The following is a 25,397-nucleotide window of genomic DNA, read 5'->3' as shown; positions in this document are numbered from 1 at the left end:
CAAAGGGCATAAAATAAATAGCACGAATAGAAGAGATGTAATCATATTATCAGTCAAACAGTTGGGTGTCGATTTATTTCGCCTAATACTTGTTTGTAACGCACACGCGGGCTCCTTTAAACGCGCGTTCCCAGCACCGCTCCCGGAGATTTCACCCCTCGACAAGATTGAAATCAAACATTTGCGGTGGTGATGATGGCGTCTGTAATGACGGCCATAAATTATAATATTCACAGTGTGAAACAACAGCTAAGATAAGTAGCCGCGGAGACCTGCGCCGGCCTGACAGCAGCGCGAGGCAGCTCCGTAAACTTGGCACCGCCGCGTGCGAAGCTGTTCCACACGCGGAGCCTAAACATCCGAATGGGAGCGACGCAGAGCCGCGTCAGAAGAACCGGCTCCGACCGCGGAGGAGGCACGAGCGCGCTGCTTATGGGCACACTTCCGCCATGGCGGCACCAAGCTTATAATGGCCTCACTGATATATACTGAACAAGTGTCACTTATTTTATATAGGCTACATTTACAGATAAATACGAATTATTAAAGTGATTCGAAAATTATACATTCGACGTGTCAGCATCATATGGCTACAAGAACGTCAGTAGTTATTATGGGAAACGTTTAGAATAGACGCAAAGCCAAGGCGGTGACTGAACTGGGGTTTGATTTCTTTGGGATCTCGGGGGTCTGTTGCTCCGTGATGGATTGAGACAGGTAAATTCTTCCTCCTCGTTAATGATTCACTAAGCTTTGAATAAAGAGAGAGAAACTGAAAATGTCTCTTTGTTACGACTCAGAATGGCCGTAAAATTAAAGTGTCCAAGGATTGACAGAGTGGTTACATACGAGGCCACACAGCCAGAAATAATAAGAATAAATAATCACAAATTATTATTATTATTATTTTATTGCTACGAAGACACAGGGGCAGTGTGAGAGAGATTGATGTACAAGGTTCCGACATTTTGCCTTTTACTGCGGCTCGTAAATCTGTCTCGAGAAACCAGCGCGCGCACAAGCCTTTTATGAAATATATACTCTTGAGAGAGAGGGGACGTGAGGTCCTTCTCCCTGTTTTGGAATTCCAGAAAAGATATGAATTGTTTTTAAATAAATATTTAGCACTAATTAAATATATATATATATATATATAGGTATAACCTTGCTCGGATCCCTAGTTTCCAATGCATCTGTAAGAAAGAACGAGCTCGTAGATGTTTAATAATCGTCATTGTTGTCATTTGTATTGGTGAAATGACTGAGTTTATTTAAAAGGCGAATCACATTTGAATCACGTCTGTCCTAAATGGTAAATGGAGCAGATTTTAATAAGCTGTGAGTGTTTATTGTGTGACATGACGGGACACGGATGCTGTCGTGTCTGAGATCAGAGCGTCACTTTACAAAGGACGCTGCCTGTTGAGTTGCAGTTTTAGCTGTGGACTGGCTGATTTAGTGAGCTTCAAACACATGATTCACATCTTACAACAAGGCTGGTGTGTCCGCACACGTTTTGGCCACATGCGTCTCTGCTTCCGTTTAATGACTGCTCGGAGTTCGCTGCCTTCATTTGACATGACAGACTTCACAGCCGCGGTGGGCGCGTCTAAAAATAAATATCTGAAACACATATTTGCAGTCACATGTGACAACTCAGTGACGATGACACGACTGACAATAACACGTCAGCAGCACATATTTACAGCAATAGATGCGAATTTAGTCAAATCTAAAAGCTTGGAAAGCACAACTAATTTAAAATAATTCCATAAGAAACGTCCCGGTTACAAATTTAAGTTTTTTTACGTTGCCTATATTCAACCCACAGGATGTGATTATATGTGATAGACCAGCAGCCCGCGCCTTGTTGTCATTAGGATACTGATAAGGGAAAACGTGAAGTCTTTGGTATCAATAAGCTTGCACAGGCCTAATGCCTCACCATTAGTCATACGGGCCACAGAAGCCTATTTATCACTCCCATCTAACGGATATGAGCTGCTGTTAAACACAACGGTAGGAGCCTCGCGCTGTAGGCTGCTGGTCCCCAGTTACTCGGTCCTGGCGAAGACCAGTATCCACCACAGTCCCTCACGTTCCCTTATCGAATGCATGAACAACGCCAAACAGACAGTGATTTTATAGATGCAATATAAAAATACACAGCATTATTAAAAGAATAAGTCAATCTATTGGGTAAAAATCTCGATGATGATCGTTCGATCCCATTAAGATCTAAAATCATACAATTCAAACAATTACAATTACAATTAAATGCAAAAACACAGCATCACCATCTGACTACAGCAGCAGGCAGAAATAGATCTCGTATGCGCGTGTTGAATCTTGGCAACTCTCGTCTTTACTAATACATGTCTGCTTTTAAATGGCTGGCACGCTTTGCTCTGCCTCACACACACACACACACACACACACACACACACACACACACACACACACACACACACACACACACACACACACACACACACACACACACACACACACACATTGCAGGAGTAAAAGCCTGGCAGCCATATATCTCTGGTGACGACCTCCTCCTGCAGCCAGCGCCTGCACCGTGACCTCCTCGGCTCCTCGCCCTCTCCAGAATAATAAATTTCTCGGCAACGCGACTGCACTCAGTGCAAGAAGGGAAAAAAGCGCGCGTGCGATTTGTCTAACAATTAGCAAACCACAGCGAAACAGGGAGCAGGGAGAGAATATTTTAGAGGTGTTGCTGTTCATTATGTGTGTGGAGCCACGTTTGGCCTGTATTCACGTGTGTGTCCTCTTGAAATATCCCTTCCATCAAGCATGTCAGTGACTCTTCTGTAAACCACAGGTCAGCGTGAGAGCTGGCGCACATCTGACTCCCGCTGTGTTTCGGGCTTTTTACTTCACAGTTATTTAACCGTTAATCCCACTGAGATTACAAAAACAAATTTCCTTTTAGATCGAGAGAAGCGTCAGCGCAAGCGCTAAAGCAGCAGTAAAAACAGCGCAGGTCCACATGCAGGGACAGAACCCGTCCTTGAAATCCTGAAGTGTGCAGCAGCAGCAGAACTGGAGCAGCCGTAATTTAAGCGTGGTGTTAATGAAGCTGCGTGTCACCGAACAGCGGAGTCTGCAACGAAAGCTAAAAACAGGAGCCTAAACGAGCCCTGGTTTCTAAAATCCACAAGAAAACCTTCATTCCATTACCTCCAGCTTCAGTGTTTGTTTAAAGCCTCTGTACAAACAGCCGGACCCATGAGCATCAAGGAACCATCAACTCTGTGTGTTTTAGCGTCCACGAAGCCACTGCGCAAATGGGTTTCATTGACTTTTGGAGTGAAGCTTTAACACAAGATGTTTTTCTTCAAATCAATACAAGGCTTTGCACACACAAAAATCTAAAACTAAAATCTGTGCATTAAATGCACAGATTTATGTTGTGTTATTGAAGTGGAGTGTGCTATGACACGCCGCAATGCGTTAAATCCCACTTTCATGATTTGTGTCTGATTAAACAAAATGCAGATGTAAATAGTCAGCTGAGGAACAACGTCAACGTTAAAATGCACGTGGCTACTGAGCTTTCGTCATTTAGTTCTGTTATTTATTTACATAAACATGAAGCGATATAGGATGGGGGTCATTTAAGGAAGCGCTTCCTGTTCCTGCACTGGTGGAGCTTTCACAGTGGAATGTGAAATGGGTCATATTGTAAATGAGTCTGTACATACATGTATTGATCCCATTCAGACCTTGATGGACCAACATCCTGCTCCTCTTGGCAACACAAAAATACAAAGTTACATATAGAATGATAAGAGATACTGCATAATATGAAATATTTGCTGATGCTTAAATCGAAATGAATCATGGATGACTGTAAATCATTGGAACCAAATAAAAGGCTCATTGTCCTCACACACAGAGTTTAACACGAAGGCTTTGGCTGACAACCATTAAACCAGTTCTATTGATGAGTCAGTTTCCAAACTCACCAACTGACGGTTCGGTTGGAACAAAGCAGTACCAGTCCAGTGAGGACGGGCTACGACGAGCCCGCGTGTCAAAGTCAGAGTCATACTTCTGTATCTGACCAAATGAATTAAAACCATTAAAATCATGTAAGATGTAAACAACCAGTGAGGATCAAACCAGTCTGAAATGCTGCTCAGACGTCTCTGTGTAAATGTTCGAAACTTCTCCCTTTCATCAATGAATCGACTTAATCTTCTACTCAAAAACAGAAAAAACACACTTAATCATTATGTGAAGCATTGCTTTTTCCCAGTGGCAGTGGCCTGTAGCCGACCCCTGCCCAGGTGCTCGGCCGGTCTGTGTGTCTGGGAGCAGACGTCCCTGCGTGCCCCCGGGTTACAGTGGCCTGAACTCGAGCTGTTATGACTAAGTGGCCTATGCGGGTCCCGGGGTCTGGGAATGTTGGGGAGTGGAGGGTCCGGCAGCCTGGTGGGGGGAGCGGGGGAGCGGGGCACGGGTCAGCCTATGGCTTCAGAGCCAGCGGACCTCATCGGTCAGAAAAGCGTGTCCCCTGCTTGAACCCTGCGCCATTCCGCCGCTCTGCGTGCCCATCGATTCTCTTACCTCCTCCAACCTCTCCCACTCATGCATTTCCTTCAATATCGGCCTCTTATATTTCTACTATTTATTCCGATCACTTCACGCGGTCCCCAGGAGAGACCCGAGCACCTCCCGTTTTATTTTTAATCCTGGGCAGATTGATTTCTAACGGGGTCAAACTGAAGTGAGAGCACTTCCCGAGGCCGCTGTGCTCTGCTCAGATAGGCCCGAGCGCGCACAGAGAGCGGAGATCGTTCGCGGTTCAATTGGAGAGTCCCGCAGACCGTTTGTTTTCCAACTAAATTGTTTTGGAGCGCAACCGAGAGAGTGTCTCTCACCTCTCACCCTCCCTCCTGCATCCCCCGGTCCAACTGAGCGCCATATTATTCATTCTCGCCACTGCGGTATCTGTTGCGTGTTTGCACCTGGCCCAAACATACAGTCACGCGCCAGCGTCTCATTAAAAGATACGGGCCTAATTCACAACCACGGTTTATAGAAACAGAAATACAACCCAGGCAAAACGCACAATGAGCTTCGGGTGAAGCCGGAATTTTTCACTTGCGCTATTCTGTCTCACATTAACTGAATACATTCATATTTTGCATAAATAACGGCGCTAATGTCATCAATTAAACCGGAAAAAATCAATCTATAAACCACAATTGCAAAAACTTAAGCTTTTACGCACAACAGATGTCCAGGAAGTGACAAACATCATGAGTGACAGACACAAAAGTGTGACACACACACACACACACACACACACACACACACACACACACACACACACACACACACACACACACACACACACTGTAACCAAACAGCCCGTGATCTGTCGCCGTTTAAACACTCGTGCACCTTCTAACATAAACACTCAATGAACGCCCCCACGGGCCATAAATGCCCCTTCGCCTGACCTCACCAAATGCGCGGAGGGCAATAAAACCATAAAAACACAGAAGCGCTGCACGCGGAGGAGAACTGAGACACATTTAAATTCCCAGGCTTCTTACCTTGGACGCCGCCACTTCCAGCGACCCCGGGGCCGTCTCCTCGCGCGCCATGACGGCTCTCTGACTGCGTTGCTAAAGTTTCTAGTGGGATTTTCTTCTTTTCATTGAGTGAGGAAAAAAAGTTTTTTTTTTTTCGTATGGTTGAATACTTGTGTGATGTAAAAATAGCTTGCTGACGGATAGGAAGGGGAGGCGTATGCAGGCCTATGAGTGTGTGCGTGTTTGTGCGCGCGAGGGAGGGGTGGGTGGTGGTGGGGTGGAGTGTCTTCCAAGTGTCTTCCAAGACGTCTTCTTTTTCCTCTCCTCTGTCTGTCTCGGTGCCGCTTGCCCCCTCTCTCTCCCAGCAGAAGGGGTCCTGTGTGGCTGCCGGATAACAATAGAAAAGAAGGAGGAGAAGAAGATGTGTTAAAAGAAGAACAAGTGATTAATGATTTTTTCTTGTATAATTCTCGCATTTTTCTTGAGGTGCCGTCCCCTCTGCCCTGTTCACAAAATAATGGCTGTGAACTTTGTGAAGAGGTGGTGTGTGTCAGTGGTGGTGGTGCTCCAAAAAATCTGCTCCCATTCAGAGGAACAGCAGAAGGCCCCAGCTGATAAAGAATTAGGATTCTATGGTGGGTTTTATTGTGCGCCGTGTCTCCCTGAACGCAAATCCATTTATTTCTATTCGGCGTTTTCAGGCGCTGTAGTAATTATTGTGAAGGCCTAAACCTGAAAAGCATGTGTGTGAATATAGGGGAGGGGGTTGTGTTTAGATGCTGCAATATAGGTGCCTCAATATGTGGACTAAAATTATAACATATTACAACAAGACCATGTGTGAGAGGGAAAACGCCCCGGGCTGTATAAACCATATGTCAGGCCTCATGCACACGGTGAAATGCCTGCGTTGATGCGTCTGATGGGCATAGGTGTGCGGTGGAGGGGGTTTTTCGCGCTGGACGAGCCTTTCATAAATAGGAAGAAAACAGATAAATGAGCACAGGGAGTCTCTGTGGCAAGAGGCCCAGGGAGAAATCAACCAACAAGTAATAGGGAATCTTCTCTGGGCCGAGGAATACGAGCGGACCAATTTGGGGGGCACACTTTTTGTTTAAAGTTCATCGAGAGGAGTGCTATTTTCTCCTTCTCCCCCTCTTGCTATATATTTTTCGATACCTGCTCTAAGAAAAGAAAATGAAAATTAATACGGGAGCCGTGCCTTACAAAAGAAGCCATTCGTCTTGTTGATTATCTATTTGGTTGTCAGGGTTTGAGCTATGGCGCCGTCCTGCTCCCTTTTTGTAATATATATAAAATAAAACACACATACGCGCATATAGCACCGGTCCAGAAAACACTGATGGGGGAAACAGTTGTGCAAAAATTACATTCATTAAAGCATTAAAGACCACGAAGCGAGAAAGTATTTTTTTTTTAACTTCAGCACCAGAAGAGGCGGAGAGGAGGGCGTCCCATCCTCCGTGTGTGCGTGTTTCAGGCGAATCTGAGCAGCCGTTAAATTAAGGAGAGAACGGGAGTGAAACGGAGGGACGCTTTGTGATTTAAAACAAGATTACAGGACGTAATGTACCAAGATCTTTCACGGCGCGGACAGATTAATCATCGCAGGCTCCTGATTTTTCAAGACAGGTTGCTGCGCGTTTAGAGGAAAAACCAACAGTGGAATTAAATGAAATATTTTATGTGTGAATGTTGAAACGTATGTATATGTAATTTATGTCCACCCTTCACCGTTAATCCTGAAAGAGGGGGGGGGGGGTGACGGTTATACCTGCTGGAAAGCAAAATGACAATTATTGTGGCACATTAGACGTGTTTAAATTCTGGTGTTGAGTGAGAAGATAGAGGAAAAGAGGAAAGGAGTTACACGTCAGATATTTATTTAAATTTCTATGAACTATTTACACATATTAGAGGAGCAGATATACGCAGAGAAAGGAGCAACTTACACAATGTCCAACAGTACAATCGTTAATATCATCATCATCATCATCTGTACACGTTGTATCTTTGGAATGTAAATTTGTAACACTTTCAGGAACGTGGCATTCGAGCACAGAGTGAGGGAGACGCGGAGGGAGAAAAGAAACGTGTTTACGAGCGTTGACCGCGGAGGAAAACGGGAACAAAGAGGAAAAGATGCTGAAATAAATGTAAACTGTTCGATCATGCAGCAAAGGCTCCTCGTGTTTTTAACGTCCCTGCCTGCAACAACTGCTTAGAATTAAATTATATTTCTCTACTTTACGGTTTGCACAGACAAGAAATGAATAGCGCTTTTAGTATTGCATGTAATAATAATTATTATCAAAATAAAGCGTTACACAATTCCACAAAAATATATAAAAACCTAAAAGCCGGTACTTCATAAAACGATCAAAATAAAAAAAGATGACAAAATATTTCTATATATGTATTAATTTAGGTACAACTGAGGTAATAGGTATTGTATAGTGCTGCGTTGGTGTTTTTTGTACCGGGATTTTGGTTTGAATAGTAGAGTTTTTGTTTAGGCAGCTTTTAAAAATACTTGGGTTCGACCGTCACCCTGACAACCTTTTCCCTGTATCACATCACTATGAACAATCACAAGACCACACAAAAGCTCCTCCTCAATAACAGCATAAACAAGTTTACAATAAACACTGAATTTAAAAAATAATTCAATTTTAAGAAGCTGTATTTGTCATTAGACAGAACTGAAATAGTAACAATATCAGCGAGACAGAGATCTGTCTGGTGCCATTTGGATCGTACTGGAGGTTATATTGTTATATTGTGAGTACTATAAGCGTGACAGGGGATAAGAGCGTGCGTCCGTGCGTGCGTGTGTGTGTGTGTGTGTGTGTGTGTGTGTGTGTGTGTGTGTGTGTGTGTGTGTGTGTGTGTGTGTGTGTGTGTGTGTTGCAGTGCGTGTGTCCATTTATTACACGTGCATATGTGTGTTGCAGTGCGGTGGGGGGGGGGTGGGGGTGGGGGTTCTGGGGAGGGTGCTGATGGGGCAGAGCCGCGGTTCACCCCTTTGCTTTGTAGCCGCAGAGTAAACATGACAAATGAGGCTCGGGTTTGGCATGATTAAAGATGAAAAAGAGGATCCATCTCCACCAAAAATGTCTGGAATAGAACGAAAAAGGGAGAAAACACACACACACACGCGGGCCCATTATCTTCAGGTTACGGTCTTATGCAGCGTCACAAAGAAGAGGAGAGAGGGACGTAAAGTCTGGAATAAAGCAGGCAACGGAAGTGGGCTAAACCCTAAGAAGCCACCGCCTCATTTTCACTCCTCTCGGTACTCTTCGCTTCTATTGATTTCAATCTCTATAAATAGAGAAACTCCCGCCACCCTATCGCACGTCATAACGTCATATTATTGTGTGTAGCATCGGGGCCATACGGAAGAAAAAACATCCATCTCTCTCCAGAGGGCGCGTCATTCTGGTCCAAAGTGCTGTTTGCAGTGGTTACAAGCGCGGCTGCCGGTTCGGCGTTATGTTGGAGAATCAGACAGGAAACGTGGGGCCTCATAGCAGAGACCCAGCGGGTTATAGTGGTCCGGTCGACCGGCTTTGGGAACCGCTCAGGGTCTGAGAGTTCGTGGTGCTGTTCGTCCCGGAGCGGACCTTGGTGTTGGGCAGCTTGTGGTCCTTCTTCCACTTCATCCTCCGGTTCTGGAACCAGATTTTGATCTGTCGCTCTGACAGACACAGCGTGTGCGCGATCTCCACCCTGCGCCTGCGCGTCAGGTACCGGTTGTAGTGGAACTCCTTCTCCAGCTCCAGGACCTGCTGACGCGTGTAGGCCGTCCGCGACCGCTTCGGCTCGCCCCCTGTGTAGTTCGAGCTCACTGCGGGAGAACAATGGGAACAAATGATCATCACGTTGAACGCGAAAAAACAACAACATGTAACAACAATAATCATCCAACACGCCGTATTGCTTCAAATGCATTTTTTTTTTTGCTGAGAAGGTGAAATCACGTTATCAAACGTCATTTCAGGTGCCAACGCTCCCAACACACACACAGACTGACGCAAGTTGTCCCACGACTGTATTTAAACCCTGGGACGTCTGACAGGTTTGCGCGAGTAAATGAGGAATATTAAAAATACAAAAACAGTAAAAGCAGCCGAGTCGAAGAATCGTCTATAACCAGCGGGCTATTGTGTCACCATTGTCCGTCTGGGAGGCGCAACAACTACATGACGGCATCAAATATCCGACTCCAACAAATACGAGGCATTATTAAAAAAAAAAACACGGAGAGTCAAACACGCAGGAGCGGAGACGCGCCCACGGACGTGGCAGCTTAACGGACGCTGCAGAGCGAAAGACGCGTGAAATAAAATAGTCTGCGATGGATTCATCTTCCCTTTACAGTGGCGTTTTGTCACCGTTAAAACATGCAGCCCGGCCCCGCAGTAAGTCTATTAGAAGACAGAGAAGCCATAATAGACTGTAGCTGCTCGCTTTTACATTAGTGCTTTACGGCCGCTCCATAAACATGAAAATTTCAGCTGCCATAAAACTTTCCCTCCCCTGGAAAAACGAGTGGGGAAGGAAGTCTCGACACAGTAAAGTACACCGTTTATTCAACCCGGCCACTTAAAATCAAATTACCAAAGCATAAAAGCTAAATTATGGGCTCGGTCTGAGTTGTCATAAGGCGAGGAATTAGAGCAGACGAGTCGGAGATCGGACTTCAAAAAGCACCTCAGCGGAGAGGTGTAATAAAAATTTATGGAGGGTGTAATTATATTGGCCCTGCAAACAGACGATCGTAAATCTTGACCCAAGGGCTACTCTCACTTCGAACAGAAAACATGGAGAGGAAGCTATAGATTTAGACGGTGGACACCTCGCTGACTGCATGGGTTTTAACTGCAGGCACAAAGGCGCAAGCTGGAGAGAGAGAGAGAGGGGGAGAGAGGGAGCGAGAAAGAAAGAAGTTTGCATAGAGCACTTACCAATGTTTACATGGACTTTCTTCATCCACGGGTAGACGACCGGATCCTTGCGGGTGCTTGCGGGGGAGGAAGTGCTTTGGTTATGCGGCGTTTGGCCGCAGGACTGAGGCGGAGGCGGGCTGGGTGTCACCGAGTCGCAGCGGTGGCTCTGCTCCGGGACCGGGGTGGTCTGCAGCCTGGGCGGGTGGAGGACGTGACCCCGAGGGGACATCACCACCGAGGCGGGCTGCCCCGGGCGCTGGCACGGCGTGTAGGGCGGCTCGGCTCGCGCCTGGTGGGTTTCGTGGTGTGCGTGGTGCGGATGGTGGTAGAGAGAGTCCGGCTGGAAGCCAGCAGCCTCCTGCCTCTGAGAGCTGTAGTAGTCCGGAGAGTGGCTGGGCAGATAGTCGCTCTGTGAGTACTCCTCGCACGGTGGGAACTTCGGGTCCACATAGTTAGAGTTGATCAAATAGGAGCTCATGGCCATTAATTTCAGTCTTTTTGTTGAATTGAACCTACTCGAATAATATATAACTAAAATTTATATGTCATCCCTTTACTCTTCGGTTATTCCTGTTCAGTTAAACCCTCCTACTTTTCTGTCAAGTGAAGAAAGTTAAGAAGCCACGTGACAGCAGCTGGCCAATGGCGCGCCTCCAGGACAAACCCCGGATAAGGAAACGGGAGCATGCACAGCAGAGCCCTCGCACGCGCATAATCATATGGCCTCAGTCTGTGGGCATTCACAGTCTTACAATACCCCCCCCCCCCCCCCAGCACACACACACCCGTCCCTCCGCCTCTTCTCTACATGACACATTCCGTCCAAAGCAGGCAGAGAATCACAACAATAATAATCCCGACACGCTTAAAATACACTGGGGCCGCGACATCAGAGGAAGCAGAACAGTAAATGACACTTATCCCTTATTGCAAACGAACCCGTTCTGCCATTAGTCGCCTGGCTGGAACTTCAAATAAAACACAGAGCGGCAGAACAAGCGCGGAGCGGCAGAAGGAACGGGCTCTGGGGGATTTAAAGTGGCGCCGGCACCACCCTCTGTATATATTTGGGTGTGTGCGGGGACGTGCTTGCCAAACTTTTCTTTTTCCCCCTTTCTTCTGGTGGATAATAAAGGATGAGTGGGAGACTGGCCTGCTCTGCGCCGCCACACAGCAGCGGCGGCAGCACCGTGTCAGAGATAAATCTGGCTTGTTTAGGATCGATAGAAAATTCATCAACTAATTCAGGTTACGCGGCCTCTTAAATCACGGGCAGACCTTTGCATTAGAAACAAGCCCGGCGCAGTTTCTGCCCCTTTCTCTTCGTATCAACAGGCGCTTACTTTACACGTATCTCCCTCGCATGGTAATTCAGGCTCAGCCAGGATTTATTTCTCTGCGCGTTCCGATGTTAACATTAGCAAGTGCACGTGCCGCATTCTTATGAGTTCCGCCCTTGATCTTTGCGCCTTTTTTTTTATAGAGAAACGCGTTTCTTTGCCTTTTCTGCTACAATGAGTTTATTCCCCCGCACGTGTCGGACACACGCTACCATAGAATTGTTTTATAATTTCAATCTATTCAATTTCTCACACAATACAAACGCGTGTGCGCAATAATTTCGCAACCTGCAAACAGCAGGTTAAGAAATAATCCCACTATGTCCTCACTAAACAAATGCAAGCAATCAGAAAAACCTATTTGTGCAGTGTCTACGTTCATTAAGCAACATTAAATCACTGCGGAAAATAGAACAGAATAGAATAGAATAAAATAAAATTTAATAGAATAAAGCTGTTGTCTGCAGTGCTACCGGTGGAACTTAAAGGTACGGATACAGACACAAAAGGCCAGATGATGGAGTTATCCAAGTCCTGTGATTCGAAAAAATTGACTGTCTCTAAATCGAAACCTTACACCCCCTCGCTCGCAAACACGCACCCAACCCCCCAACGCTTCAGCCTAGAACAGTAAAGCCAACCGCATCATTTTTCAACGAGACAAATAATAAATAACAGGAGTCCAGTCCGGCTTCGAGTTGGCTTTTCAAACTGTACGGTGCGTTACTGAACGAAAAAGAAGAAAAAGAGCCGGAATTAAGACCTTAACATTTTGTGGGAGATTAAAAAAATGTACGAAACAGAAAAGAACAATTCAAACCCAGCATCTGAAGTCTCACAACAACCCGCTGTTTGCTTATATTAGTACCGTTCATTTAAGACATGAAATCGCATGTTTTCGTCTTATCTGCAAACGAATTCCAACATAAAGCGTTTGAAGCCAACAGCAGCAGGCACAGGCCTCCGCTCCGTGACGGATCCATCGCCGCCGTCGTGTATAAATCCACTATATACTCCCCTAGAAGCGAATTTGTGATTGTTTTAATGATTTTTACACAAATCCGGATCTACAGGGTAGATATAGAAGACAGTGGCTCTCTGGAGGCGCAGCTTTACACCGTTGATAGACCTTTATTGCTTTCATAAACTCCCTGTCGCAGCCACACCAGAATGATTTCATCCATCTGTACTGTCTCCCGATCCCTGACCTCCCCCAGCGCTGGTCGGGGGGTGTGGGAAATAAAGTTACAGCGCTGTAATACTTCCTGTGAGTCAAGGGCGAGAATTGAATAGTTCATTCGCAAATAAGCAAATAAAAGGTCAAATAAAAATCTGTTGGTAATTGAGAAAGTGTTGAAGGAGAAAACGGGACGACAGGTGGAATGTGTAAATGCTGAAAGGTAAACTTTGACCATAAAACATGAGTTTTTACATAAAAAACATTGGAGACTATATTTGACTACAACATAATAATAATAATAATATTATTTCTCCAGGTTAGATTTTAGTTTCCCTAATTCCAGCTTTGTTTTTAGCCTTTTTAATTGTTTTCTCCAAGTTTCTTGACTGCAACCAAAACGAACGTGTGCTCTAAAGTCACAGTACACACGCAGCTTTTCATCGGTGTAATAGCCTACACCAATATCATATAGAGAAATAAAGAAAGTGCTTGGCAGCTCCAACTGCGCGCCGTTCTAAGAGAATGAACCAAATCTAATGGAGGAAAAAGACAAATCGCTTGGCACAGCGAAACACTGGCCTTTCGAAAATAGTTCTGAGTGATCTGACTGAAGAATGGATGGAGTCATGAATAAATGAATGCTCATCCATCTACAACGAATCAAATGCACTCTGTAGCTAAAAAGCTGGTTTAACTGAATTAAAAAGCGATCTATCTATCTATCTATCTATCTATCTATCTATCTATCTATCTATCTATCTATCTATCTATCTATCTATCTATCTATCTATCTATCTATCTATCTATCTATCTATCTATCTATCTATCTATCTATCTATCTATCTATCTATCTATCTATCTATCTATCTATCTATCTATCTATGTATTTATTTATGTATTTATTTATGTATTTTATATTTTATATAGAATTGCATTCTTGTATTTTCATGCGGTTTCCATGCGGTGCTTGTGCTGTGCACATTGATTCTGACTCTGACACTCCCTTCCTGCTTTAGGCAATAATGCTTTTTCCGTTTCTCCAAAAATTGGCTCATACATCACGCATCTCGTGTGTGTGCGCTTCTTTTGCCACCTTGACCTCCCGCCTCACGCGTCGTCCCAGGTATGTAAGGTGTGTGTTGAGTCTGACTAGTCTGCTTCCCCCCCGTCAACTTTGACACGAGCAGCCATTCAGTCCGGGGGGAGACCATTGTTTCCGGACACAGGTACGACTCATTGTACCAACCGACATACACAATGGCTGGAGTAAAAAGAATACGGTTTTCTTTTTTAAACAAATTTCTCACGCAGATGTGATGCTGTTAACATAATAAAAAAATGAACGAATGAAATAAAAAAATGAATTAAAAAATGTTGAAGATATTGAAGATTGAAGATTGCTTTTAGATAAATACAACGTAAAGTGCTCATTTAAAATACATGTATACATATATATATATATATATATCAAATGTATTTTATTTAATTGTTCACGTTATTTAAATCATATTAGACGAGTCAGTGTGTGTCATTGTGCAAATACTGCGCTAGAAATCCACACATAGAAAAACACAGAGTTTGAAAAACACATTTCACTGACCACAGAATAACAGAACAAAAACGTCTAGTGGACCAGGAGTCACACACTCGACTTTTACTCCGACTAAAATAAAAAAAATAAAAAAACAAAGGCAAACACGATCAAAGTACGTGAGGCAGTCAAAAATAACGAAATAATATGTGGTTGCAAAAAAAAATCTCGGTTCATAAAAGATCACAATCCATTCAATTTCTATTCTTATACAACGATAAAAAAACAGACTTTTAGCAGCATCAACGAACACGTTGCGAGGTTAAACGGTGCCATTATGTGCAGCGACCGGACGTGTCAATGCTCTGAAATATTACCGAAGAGAAAAACTAAGGACACCGACGAGGAAGAGAAATGTTCCCCTGCCCCTTTGTGTAGTTTGAAAAATAATCCGAGCTCTATTCCCTGGTTATTGTCATGCAAAGATTTCGACAGAAGGGAAAAATGACTGAGCAAGACGCAATCTGAAGGTGTCTCTCTATTGTGTAGACACTGAAAGGTCGACTCAGTCAAGAAGACCGTTTCATTTCAGTCTGGACGTCAAATTAAGCAGGATATAAGAAAAAGAGAAGAAATACAAACCATGTTAAATATGGGAATTACTGCTGCACGTGAATGCTACAGTATATTAACATTTGTACTTCAAAGCATCTTTTTAGCAGTAATATAACACAATCAAGTTCAAAGAATAAAACGCGGCAGCTCCTTTGAATGAACAGCTCCAGCAGTTTGTATATTTGCAGTATTTCCTTCCTGAAATCATCTTAGAGTCGAAGGAACAGCGGGTTAGCAATCAGCGGAAGAATATAAACAGCTGAAACCACTCCTGCATATATACGAGCTCATTAGCGCTTCAGACAGCATCTGTTTATCCAACAACATCTGGATACGAACTGATAAAACCGCGGCAGGGCGGACGTCGATTCAAAATAGGTCTGATACATGCTTCACTGTGATGACAGCTTTATTATTTTAGTAAAGCCCAACCAACGTGCGCGTCCTTTATTAATACACGAAGAAGCATTTGCCACGGTCGACCTGAACAGATAATAACTAATTTAACAAGCAGGGAAAGTTGCAGAATGACCTTTGACATTCAACTGACCACGACCTCGCCTTCACCCTGGGCAGCTTGTAGCCACGGGCCTGAGGCTGCGCCGCCAGAACGGTGGGGCTGAACTCAAGTACACGCGCGCGACGACTACCCGTCTTTTCTGCGTTTATGGCTTCTTACAGTCAAACATTTATATTGGTAAGTCATAAATTGCATGTTCTTGGTAAGAAGGAATAGGCGGGGGACCGCCAACACGTGGTCTCCCCCTCCCAGCCTGGACAAAGCACCTGCCACACACACACACACACACACACACACACACACACACACACACACACACACACACACACACACACACACACACACACACACACACACACACACACACACACACATGTAAATGAGGCAGTCTCTTCTTCTACGAGGCGATTTAGATTTGGTGTGTACTCACTCTCTGTAGCTGCGGACCCGCCTCTCCTCTGGCAGCGTCGACACGTTGATTCCAAACATTTTCCTCCTGCTTAACATGCTTTTCTTTCATTTTTGCTTTGCTCGTATCTCCAACTGATCGGCAGCGTCTTTTAAATTCTTCACAGAAAAACACTTCCTTCCTCTTGAACATTCACACCCCAGTCTCTCCCTGTGTCTGCGTCCTCCGAAGCCACAGGTATTTTTGACCTTTCCAGAATTCGTCGTGGCTTCTTGGGGACGGAAAAAAAGGGAAAAAAGTCTCTGTCGTGTCCGCGGACACCCACGCTGATGTGGACCCACGCACACGCGCGGGGACGCGTGAGCTCCAATAAAGCTCAAACACGACTCTGTCCGAACAGCTGCCGCGTTCAAACCGCCGCAAAACCGTCGCGTACTTCGAGCCAGTTTAACGGCGATGATCCAGGAAAAGACGCCGCGACGACGGCGCGCCACGCGCGCGGAGCCCGGCAGCCGAATGACAGCGGAAACCTCCCCTCACCGGTGACACTGTTTTCCCGGTGTTAGGTTAAATGGAGCCGTTTAGGGCTGAGGAAGCGCGAGCACAGCTGCCGCGGAGACCGTGGCTCTTTAAGGCATTAAGTGTTGTGTGTGTGTGTGTGTGTGTGTGTGTGTGTGTGTGTGTGGACTCAAGTTTTCAAATTAATCTGCCACTTTGGCACACTCTTTGTTTAACAGGCGAGGCGTGTCACCCCGCGTCCCCGGTACACATTTTAATATTGGTAAGACGCGCTGACCTCGTGTTCACCCCGAGCACTGCCGAGCCCCCCCACCCACCTCCCTCTCCCCCGCCCCACCTCCCCTCTTTCCACACCCTTTCTTTCTGCCATTTCCACCCCTCGTTCTCTCTCTCGCTCCCCTATTTCTGTCATTTTGTTCTCTCTCCCTCGCCGTCAAACCAAATGGAGTTGCAGTCATTACTTAGAAGAAAAATGGTCAGTAGATGGATAACAGGGAGACGGTCCGTCCCTCCCTCTCTATCTCTTTCTCTCTCTCTCTCTCCCACACACACACGCACACACACACACGCAGAGTTTTATTTCTCTCTCTCTCTTTCAGGATCATTTCTCCTCTTTCTTTTGTTGTATAAATATAAATGACACCACCGCGGATGCTGAAATGTGAACCCACAGCCCAACCGCACCATCACTTCAGACTCCTGCACATGAATATTTTGTAGAAACAAACGCGTCGCATTGGAGCTTAGCTGGTATAAACAACCATTTCTCTGTGCTTAACAGCCTTTGAGCCTCGCGGAGATGAGACACAGAGGTATCAGGTGGATTTATATTGATGTTATTCGACTCTCTACAGCCCTCAGACGGATATTTTATCGAGTTAACTGCAGCCATATGTCCACACTCCCAGCTCCTTTTTTCACTACTATTACTTTTCTCAGATTTTCACATTCTCCCAATGTAACCATGTCGGTTACAGGAAGCAGATGCGGAATCATCTATAATACACTCCAGTTACATGTTATAAGTGTTCAAAAAATTATACACGTCTTGCAGCCGTGCAGTCATATTTGCTATGCAAATAGCAAAAGTTATTACAACTTAGGCTCCAAAGGCGTCATGACAGTCACTGTCTAGGTTCCATTATTTCTGTGAACTCGCGATGAACCCGAAACTAAGACGAAATTTGCAACGTATCTGTTCACTGAACCTTTTTGGGGACGTCGAGGGGTGAGGGCAAACGGAGACCCGGCGTGTTTGCGTCAATAAGAGGATTATTTATTTACCAAATGATCGTTTTGCTCCTTTGTGGCCACTAATTTCAAGACCTCTCAACTGAACACTACCCCCACCCGTAAAGCTCCAACAATAGAAATTTAAGTTACAGTATATTTAGTGTTTGCGAAAAAAAAGCGAATTAAACAATAAGGATTAAAAAACGAAAACACAGAAATTAGAAAAAGTAGCTTGGGGCCTATTCCTCTCAGACGTAAACGTGGCCTGACATTAATCTTACAGGAGAAAAATCAGATAAGCGCAGTAATAATTTCAGAATAGTGACAGAGATAAGAGTTTGTTTTTGACAGCGTCGTGCAGATAAGAGGCCGAGAAGAGGAAGAGCTCTGCTAAAGTTCCTCTCCAAAAGTCCTGGAGTAATATAAATAGCTGTGCGCTTCAGGCAATAAGCTGCACTTTACAACCCTAATCTCTGCTTATGCACATATGATATTATCGTTTACATAGTTAAGGTGTCTTATTAATAACCACCGCGTTGTAACATTGAAATTGTGGTTTAAAAACACTTAACCGCTTAATTTTAATTTGACACTGAAGTTTACAGAATGCGTAAGATCGCTGGACCAGGTCATTTACGCATGAATGACTGTTGCTAATATAAATGTAGGCTGAATGTTATTTTGTTTATTGATAACCTATATTTAATCATTCGCAGTTTAATGTGACATTTTCCAGCCTGACGCACCGTCAGCTTTCCTCGACTTTCCTGTTCTTTGCTTTTGTTAGCCTGGATGGAGGGTTTGGGAAGGGAAGGTCAGGCCTTCACCTCTCCTTTGCCTCCCGCTATCATTTCTCTCATCTGGGTTACCTCCTCCCTACCTCTGCTCCTCTGACTCCCTCCCTCCTCTTGCCTTTGACATACAGCGATGGTCTATGGGGTGAGTGAGGAGAGGCAAGGGCGGAACTCACGCACGACGCTGAACTTTTGAACCTTCAACTCTATGAACCCTGTGCTGTTGGATGACTGGCTTGGACATCCAGTCAGCCTGTTGTCCTGATAACAGCCGCGGATTCCTCCTGCTCCTCTGCTTCGCCTCGGGCAGGAAGACCGAGGGAAATAAGAAGGCGAGGACCAGCGACAGCGTGCTGGCTCCGATTCACTTACACACTTCAAGGTTGAGCTTTTTCCTGCTTCTACTCGAGCTTGTTTTCGCAGATTTACCAGTTAGATTGAGTTTTTTTCCTGATAAAAGAATCGAATGGAATCGACGCCGCTTCGTTAGATTTATATTTCTACCTTTCTCCTCGTCGTTTACACCTACACACATACTTGTGTGTTTCCAGCGGCCATAAATCATACGGGAAAGACGGAGACAGTTCTGACAGTTGTGTATTTTAACAGCGAGAGATAGACGAGAGGTTGTTACAGGTTATCGTCGGTTCGCATTCAAAGGACGGGGGGCGCGTGCAGGGCGGAGGCCGCAACAGCAGTGGGGGTCGCGAGGAAGCTGCGGCTGGTGCCCGCTGTCCTGGTCTGAAGCGGGCTCTGGTGGCGGCGCGAGAGAGCTGCATTCTCTGCTGCAAGCCATCATCCGGTTCCGAAGCGACCATTTAAAAGAACCGATCTTTGTTCGGGAGGAACCGTTTTATACCACTGACACTGTATTTCTCAAGTTGTCTCATCACAGCTAAAACACCGGCTATTATTATTATTATTATAATTATTATATATTATATATATGTTGAATGGACGAGCACTAGACGTGGCATTAAGAGCTCAAACGCTTTCCAGCCTAAAGTTTGCAAGGTTATCGGCTTGTCATTACTCATCGCCAACGCAAACACAACCTTATCCAGGCTTTATTCGCAGTCTCACAAACATGCACTGATACCTGCATATATTGACTGCAAACAATATAGTAATAATATAATAGTCGCTGTTCGTTTGCTTTCATCTGCAGCGCTCAAATAATTTATGAAATGGTGGTAAGTCGGTGTAGACTATTTTACTTTGGGACATAATGTATAATGTATAAACGTGTGACACACGCCTTTGCTTTCTCTGCACATTAAATCATCACATTTTTGTTAATTAACTCTGTTTGGTTTGGGTGATGGTTTGATTAAAGAGGTCTAGTGGGAGTTTGTTTTAGTCTGAAGTCAACTTCCGTCGCGCCCGAGCAGGAAATGGGAAACACTAATAGATAAATAAAAACAGCCAACTGCTAATTATTCCCGTGTCGGTGAAGTAAACACGCGGACGTGTGGCGTAATCGGCGGATCAGGGAAGCGAGCGTCCCCCTTCTGCGCCTGCGCCGTAGCCCACCAGCTCAGCGCGTGACTCTCGGCTGTCTGCTGACCTTGCGGTGACTCCCGCTCGTGCATTATTCATGAAGCGTGGCCGCGCGGTTCACCCCTATCAGTATGCAGCAGACATCAAATGCCGATTTAAAGCAATCACAGGTGGTGCCTCGAAAGGGGGAAATAATTCAGCACTTTATAGCTGTGGCCTGGGAGCGCGTGATTGCACGGGGAGCGGGTTCCAGCTTTTTGAAAGAAGCATTACAGTAGCTCCAATTTAATACAAAATGACGCCCGGGTAAGTGCTATAAATACCAAACAGAACCCCCTCACCTGGAACAGTCCGGGCCTAATTAGTCCACAGCTACAGGAAAATAGCGGCACAACTGTTAACATGCTTCTGCAAACACACACGTGGTCTCACCATCCCCGGGTCATTCACCTCTCATCTCTGTCATGCTCTGCACATAAACCCACCAAACACAACAGAACACACCCCACTTACTCCCGCACAAAGCCGGCGACTCTCTCACACTCAGACAAACACACACCTTCACAATGGAAAGGGCCCGTCGCGTTAGTTACTCACCCAAACGCATCATCACCAGCACACACACTGTAAAGCCCGAGTCAGCGCCTTGTGACAGCCTCGTCAGGTTCAAAAAGAGCAGCAAGCCCGTGCACATAATACACGTTACACACATAATGAAGCGGCTCTGCAGGCTGGAGCTGCCCTGTGTACATAAACGGCGAACAGAGGACACACACACAGTACAAACAAAGAGCTTATAGAAAAATGCTGCTGCTGCACCTTCCCATGTCACAGGCTCGCAGCTCCACGGAAAACACCAGAAGGAAATACGCTCGTGTGTGGACTCCATGTCCACGTGCGCGTGTGTGTAGGGTTGAGGTGCTGCTGTTGTCGGGGCTCTTCCTGCACGTATCCTGAAGTGATAAAAAATGAAATGGGGACTTTTTCACCTTCCTGTTTACTTCGCCTTTCTATTTCCTTGAGGCTTGTGACACGCAGCTCTCACGCGTACAGGCGAGTGGGGGGTGGAGGAAGTTACATGATTTGTTCCAACTGGACACACACACATTGCAGCTTAATCCTGAACTACAGCTAAGCGTGTCGACATCACCTGCGTCTCACTAGGCCTCCCCAAAGGCGGGATCAAAAGCACGGCTGGCTCCACACTGAACACACCTCAGCAGGTCAATCACACACACCCTCCTTCTACCGTGTTGAATTCAAATAGGCACACACACAAACATTAATCCAACTGTACCAACATAAAAACCAAAAAAGCTATTCACATACACATTCACATACACAACTCTACGCACTATTATATTATATTATATTATATTATATTATATTATATTATATTATATTATATTATATTATATTATATTATATTATATTATATTATATTATATTATATTATATTATATTATTATAAACATTTAAAACTAAAATATCCAAGTTGGAGATAAGACAGAAGGAACTATTTCCCGTATTGTACAACAGTAAAGACAACTCGTGTGAGTCGTGTGCTCGGTGTGTGTGTGTGTCCTGGTAATTTATGGCTGTGAATAACATTCTTGTGAAGCTGGTGAAAAATCATCGTGATGGCGTAGGGCAGCGCCGGGAATCCTGAGGCTGAAAACGCATTTGGCCAGGCCGACTTAACGTGTACATGTGAGCACACAACATAATAAATGAGAGTTTGAGCGCAGAAGGAGCTTCCGGACGCACGGGCCTCCGCTGTATTGGCGGAGTGGAGACAACAACTGACGGTTGCGACAAAACTAGAACAAGGAACCTAATGATCCTTTAATCATAATTATTATTACTTCAGGTGTAGTTGCATTGTTAAAGAGAGCACAACTAAATAAATAATAATATTTAAATACAGAAAATGCAAAATGAAATGTAATGTTGTTAAACAAAAGAATAAAATGTTAAAACTACGTTACATTGTATGTAACGTATTTTTATAGTTTATATAGACAGTTGTGAGCCGCATCCCTCTGCTGCCACTCATCCATCTTTCCATAGTTAGTGCGTGTCGGTCTCTTCGGGGCGCCATGTTGCGGTCGGCCCTAACACAAAGAATCTCTATTAATGTATTGTGACGTAGCTGCTTTGATGGACAGTTAAACCAGCAGGATTGTCGGACACCCATCACCCAGGAGCGTGACGCACCGGGAATAGAACGTTTTTAGCTTTTTAACTTGTGCAACTACTGGGTCATGGGCTCCAGCGTAACATAAGACATTTAACGATTTACATGATGGATCTGAGCAATAGGAAGCGGGCGCGCGCGAGGATAGGATCTCAGCGCGTCACTGGTAGCTCGGCTGTTTGACAGCTTCAGTCCAGCTTCAGACAAGAAGGAGATAAAGACCCTCACTGCGCCGTTACCGCAGCTCCGTCTCCCGTTTAAACCGCAACCGATGCTACAGTTACTTCATTATTGCTGCGTAAAACCACACACAAGCGTTGATTCCTAGGCCGTTATCGACTAAAATGGTTTTATTGTGAACTTTCATGCCTAAATCCAATCACTGTTGATTCCAACGGGTGCTGCTGTATTGATCCTTATAGATTAATTAAGCATCATATTTTCGTACATGCTACCTCTGATTTTCTTCTTGCTGTTTCTCTCACTGACTTAAACAACACGATTTTAAACGTGTGTTCAATGACATTTGGCGTTTTCTGTTTGTTTGGGTGACGTTAGTTTAAATGTTGTTGTTTGTTTTGTCAGTCTCATTACTTTTAATTGAGTAATTTCCATTAACATGTAAAAGTTTTCCTCAGGACTACGCGCGTGTGGATTCGTGGCCAGTGGCGTTTTGGATGAATTTCATTAACATCAGTGATCACATTTGGGAGCTTTATAGTCACGCAAAATATATATTATTTCCTGCCACGTTCTTTAATTCTTGCTTAAAAGACTGTGCCATCAGTAATCGACTGTGTTTTGTTTTTTCTACTTTTCTAATGCAACAAATAAATAGAATTAGTCTTTTGTTTTAGTTTGATTGCATCGAGAATTGTTCGACAGTGTTTTGTGTAGATTTGGAACGACTGAATAAAATCAACCTGAGCCAAATCAGCAACAACTGGGCAGCTTCGTCTTTTTCATGCATTGTGATGCTAAACCTTTAAATCAACGACATTTTCACTCATACATGGAAACTAACGCAAGACGCACAAAAGGTTTCTTGTACCAAGGCTACGTCTTGTATCACATGAGCGCGCGCATGTGTGATCAATGATCTCCTAAAACTTTGTAGACAGACCTTTTACGCTCAGAAGGACTGTTCGTTAGTCATCAAACATAAATGACAACCTGTAAGAAAACATTGCTTCAAGACACAACATAATTGATGTACACTAACAATTCTATTTGGGGGGAAACAGTTAATATTACTCAGATCATTTCGGCACATTTAAAACCAACTCAAGCACAACAAGCGTGTCCTTGTTACATACACACAATCAAGTGTATGTTGGAAATAGTTTTTCCTCCCCAAAATGATTGGTTCTTATTGATCTTCTACTGCATTTATTGAAGTTAACCCTTTTACGCACAGACGCAGGAGCGCAGCAGCTGTTTAGCGTGAACCATGCTTGCTTGCCCCCACGTGCGTCAGGTTTCCTGGTGCCGTCATCAGACGCACAATGAAAGCCACACACTTAGCCTGGTGGCACAGAGGCGCACGCTCTATTTGTGACGCCGCCCGCCGCCGTCGCGCGGCCCGGACCAGCCACAACAGTGAGCCTCAAACATCTCAAACACAGCGAAGCTTCCCCAGCACTCCGCCAGCGCATTAATACAGCAGCACTTCAGTGCGCGAGTGACACGGTAATTACACTTCTGCCTCTGTCTCCCTCTGCCACCCCACCCTACACCCTTCCTTACACGCAGCCCCCGCTTGCAGGGCGCATCCAAACACTACTTACTGTGAGTCTTGGCTCATTTTGTCCTCCGAGCTTTCCCAGAGTTCCGAGCGGCACGGACCGCAGCTCGCCGGGCTCCGTGTGTGGACCGGGGCTGGAGCAGCGGCCGGTAGTAGTGGCCCGCTCTCCCTCGCATACCCTCCCTCCTCCTGCTGCTCTATCTCTACTTTACTGACCCCTTTAGGATCCCTGCGAAGCCGTTAAACCGTCACTTGCTTTCTAGAATGTGAAATATATAGTACATTGTCAACTCCCCAAAACCATAAAACTAAGTTTATGGACCCCACGTGACCAAAGCAGAGCCAGTGAGAGGTATCACTCTGAGGTCAGAGCTGATCTTTACGATACAACTTGAAGATAAAAACCTCATCCGTTTGACATGTAAATGTCAAAGTTGCCTTCTCTTTTATAGTTGGGCCAAAAGCAAAAGAGGTGAGCTATAACAAAAATATCGCAGCACACACACACACACACACACACACACACACACACACACACAGAAAGAGGCCAGAGATGGCGGTGGTGACCAGATGAGGCTCGGAGCGGCACCTGAGACGTGTAGGAGCAGCGAAGCTGCCGCGGAATCACTCGGTGAGTTAAAACGTTCATTTGTTTGTTTACAGCTGGAAACCGAGAGAACATAATCTCATTTAGCCGGGAGTGGCCGTTGCTACGGAAGGGGAAGGTCGTTTAAATAAAATTGACCAATTTGTGCGGCACAGATAGTTTGTCGTCTTGTCAGATTTGTTCAGCGCGGACTCAGATTGGCCTGTATGGTCGTGACGTGCGTGCGTGTGCGTGTGCGCGCCTGGTTTATAGAGCGTGTTTCGCTGATTGGCGAGTTCGATGCTTTGATGCCAATAACACAGGCCTGTCGCTTGGAAATGTGGCGTTCGGGGTTCGAGATGACACGCGTCGGGCGGTTGTTAGTGTCCTAAAGGTCGGTTCGTCCAGGTTCGTCCAGCAAAACGAATGGTTTAGATTTAGTGGAACAAACGAGAGGAGTGGAGGATGTAGGTGAACGCAGAAAAACAATTAGTCCCCAGCTACAGAGTTGTAAAATGGCGCACTGGCCTCACGGTTTTACAGCGAAGCCACCAAACACAGGGGCAAATTTGCTAGTTGAAAATTAGGACGGTAATATTCCCATCACTTTATTGGCCCACATATTTCACGTGAAATACAAACGTTTTTTCCTCCAAACATAGACACTCCGTACGATTTATAAC

At 45.1% G+C, this 25,397-nt stretch overlaps 2 protein-coding genes across 4 annotated transcripts in view; both read right to left on the bottom strand.

Annotated features, from left to right (window-relative positions):
* The window catches only part of hoxb3a (homeobox B3a), a 66,951-nt gene that overhangs the window by 23,483 nt on the left and 18,071 nt on the right, over nucleotides 1-25,397 (bottom strand). Inside the window, exons 1-2 of one of the 3 annotated variants that reach the window (XM_055510698.1) lie at nucleotides 16,163-16,774; nucleotides 5,595-5,957 (exon numbers count right to left, since the gene is read on the bottom strand). The gene's annotated coding sequence lies outside the window, so the exon portion shown is untranslated. Of the gene's footprint in view, nucleotides 1-5,594; nucleotides 5,958-16,162; nucleotides 16,775-25,397 lie in introns of those variants that run through there. The other 2 variants (XM_029157969.3, XM_055510696.1) reach the window with 2 other exon arrangements.
* Nucleotides 7,461-11,302, bottom strand: hoxb4a (homeobox B4a). The gene is made up of 2 exons (XM_029157982.3): nucleotides 10,565-11,302; nucleotides 7,461-9,444 (listed from the first exon to the last, which is right to left on the bottom strand). The coding sequence occupies exons 1-2, from the start codon at nucleotides 11,028-11,030 to the stop codon at nucleotides 9,143-9,145; spliced, it is 768 nt and encodes a 255-aa protein (XP_029013815.1). The 5' UTR covers nucleotides 11,031-11,302; the 3' UTR covers nucleotides 7,461-9,142.

The sequence above is a fragment of the Betta splendens genome, chromosome 8 (genome assembly GCF_900634795.4).
Source record: "Betta splendens chromosome 8, fBetSpl5.4, whole genome shotgun sequence".
Classification (NCBI taxonomy): Eukaryota; Metazoa; Chordata; class Actinopteri; order Anabantiformes; family Osphronemidae; genus Betta; species Betta splendens.
The sequence above is the reverse complement of the archived record's forward strand: the minus strand, read 5'-3'. Positions and strand labels throughout refer to the sequence as shown.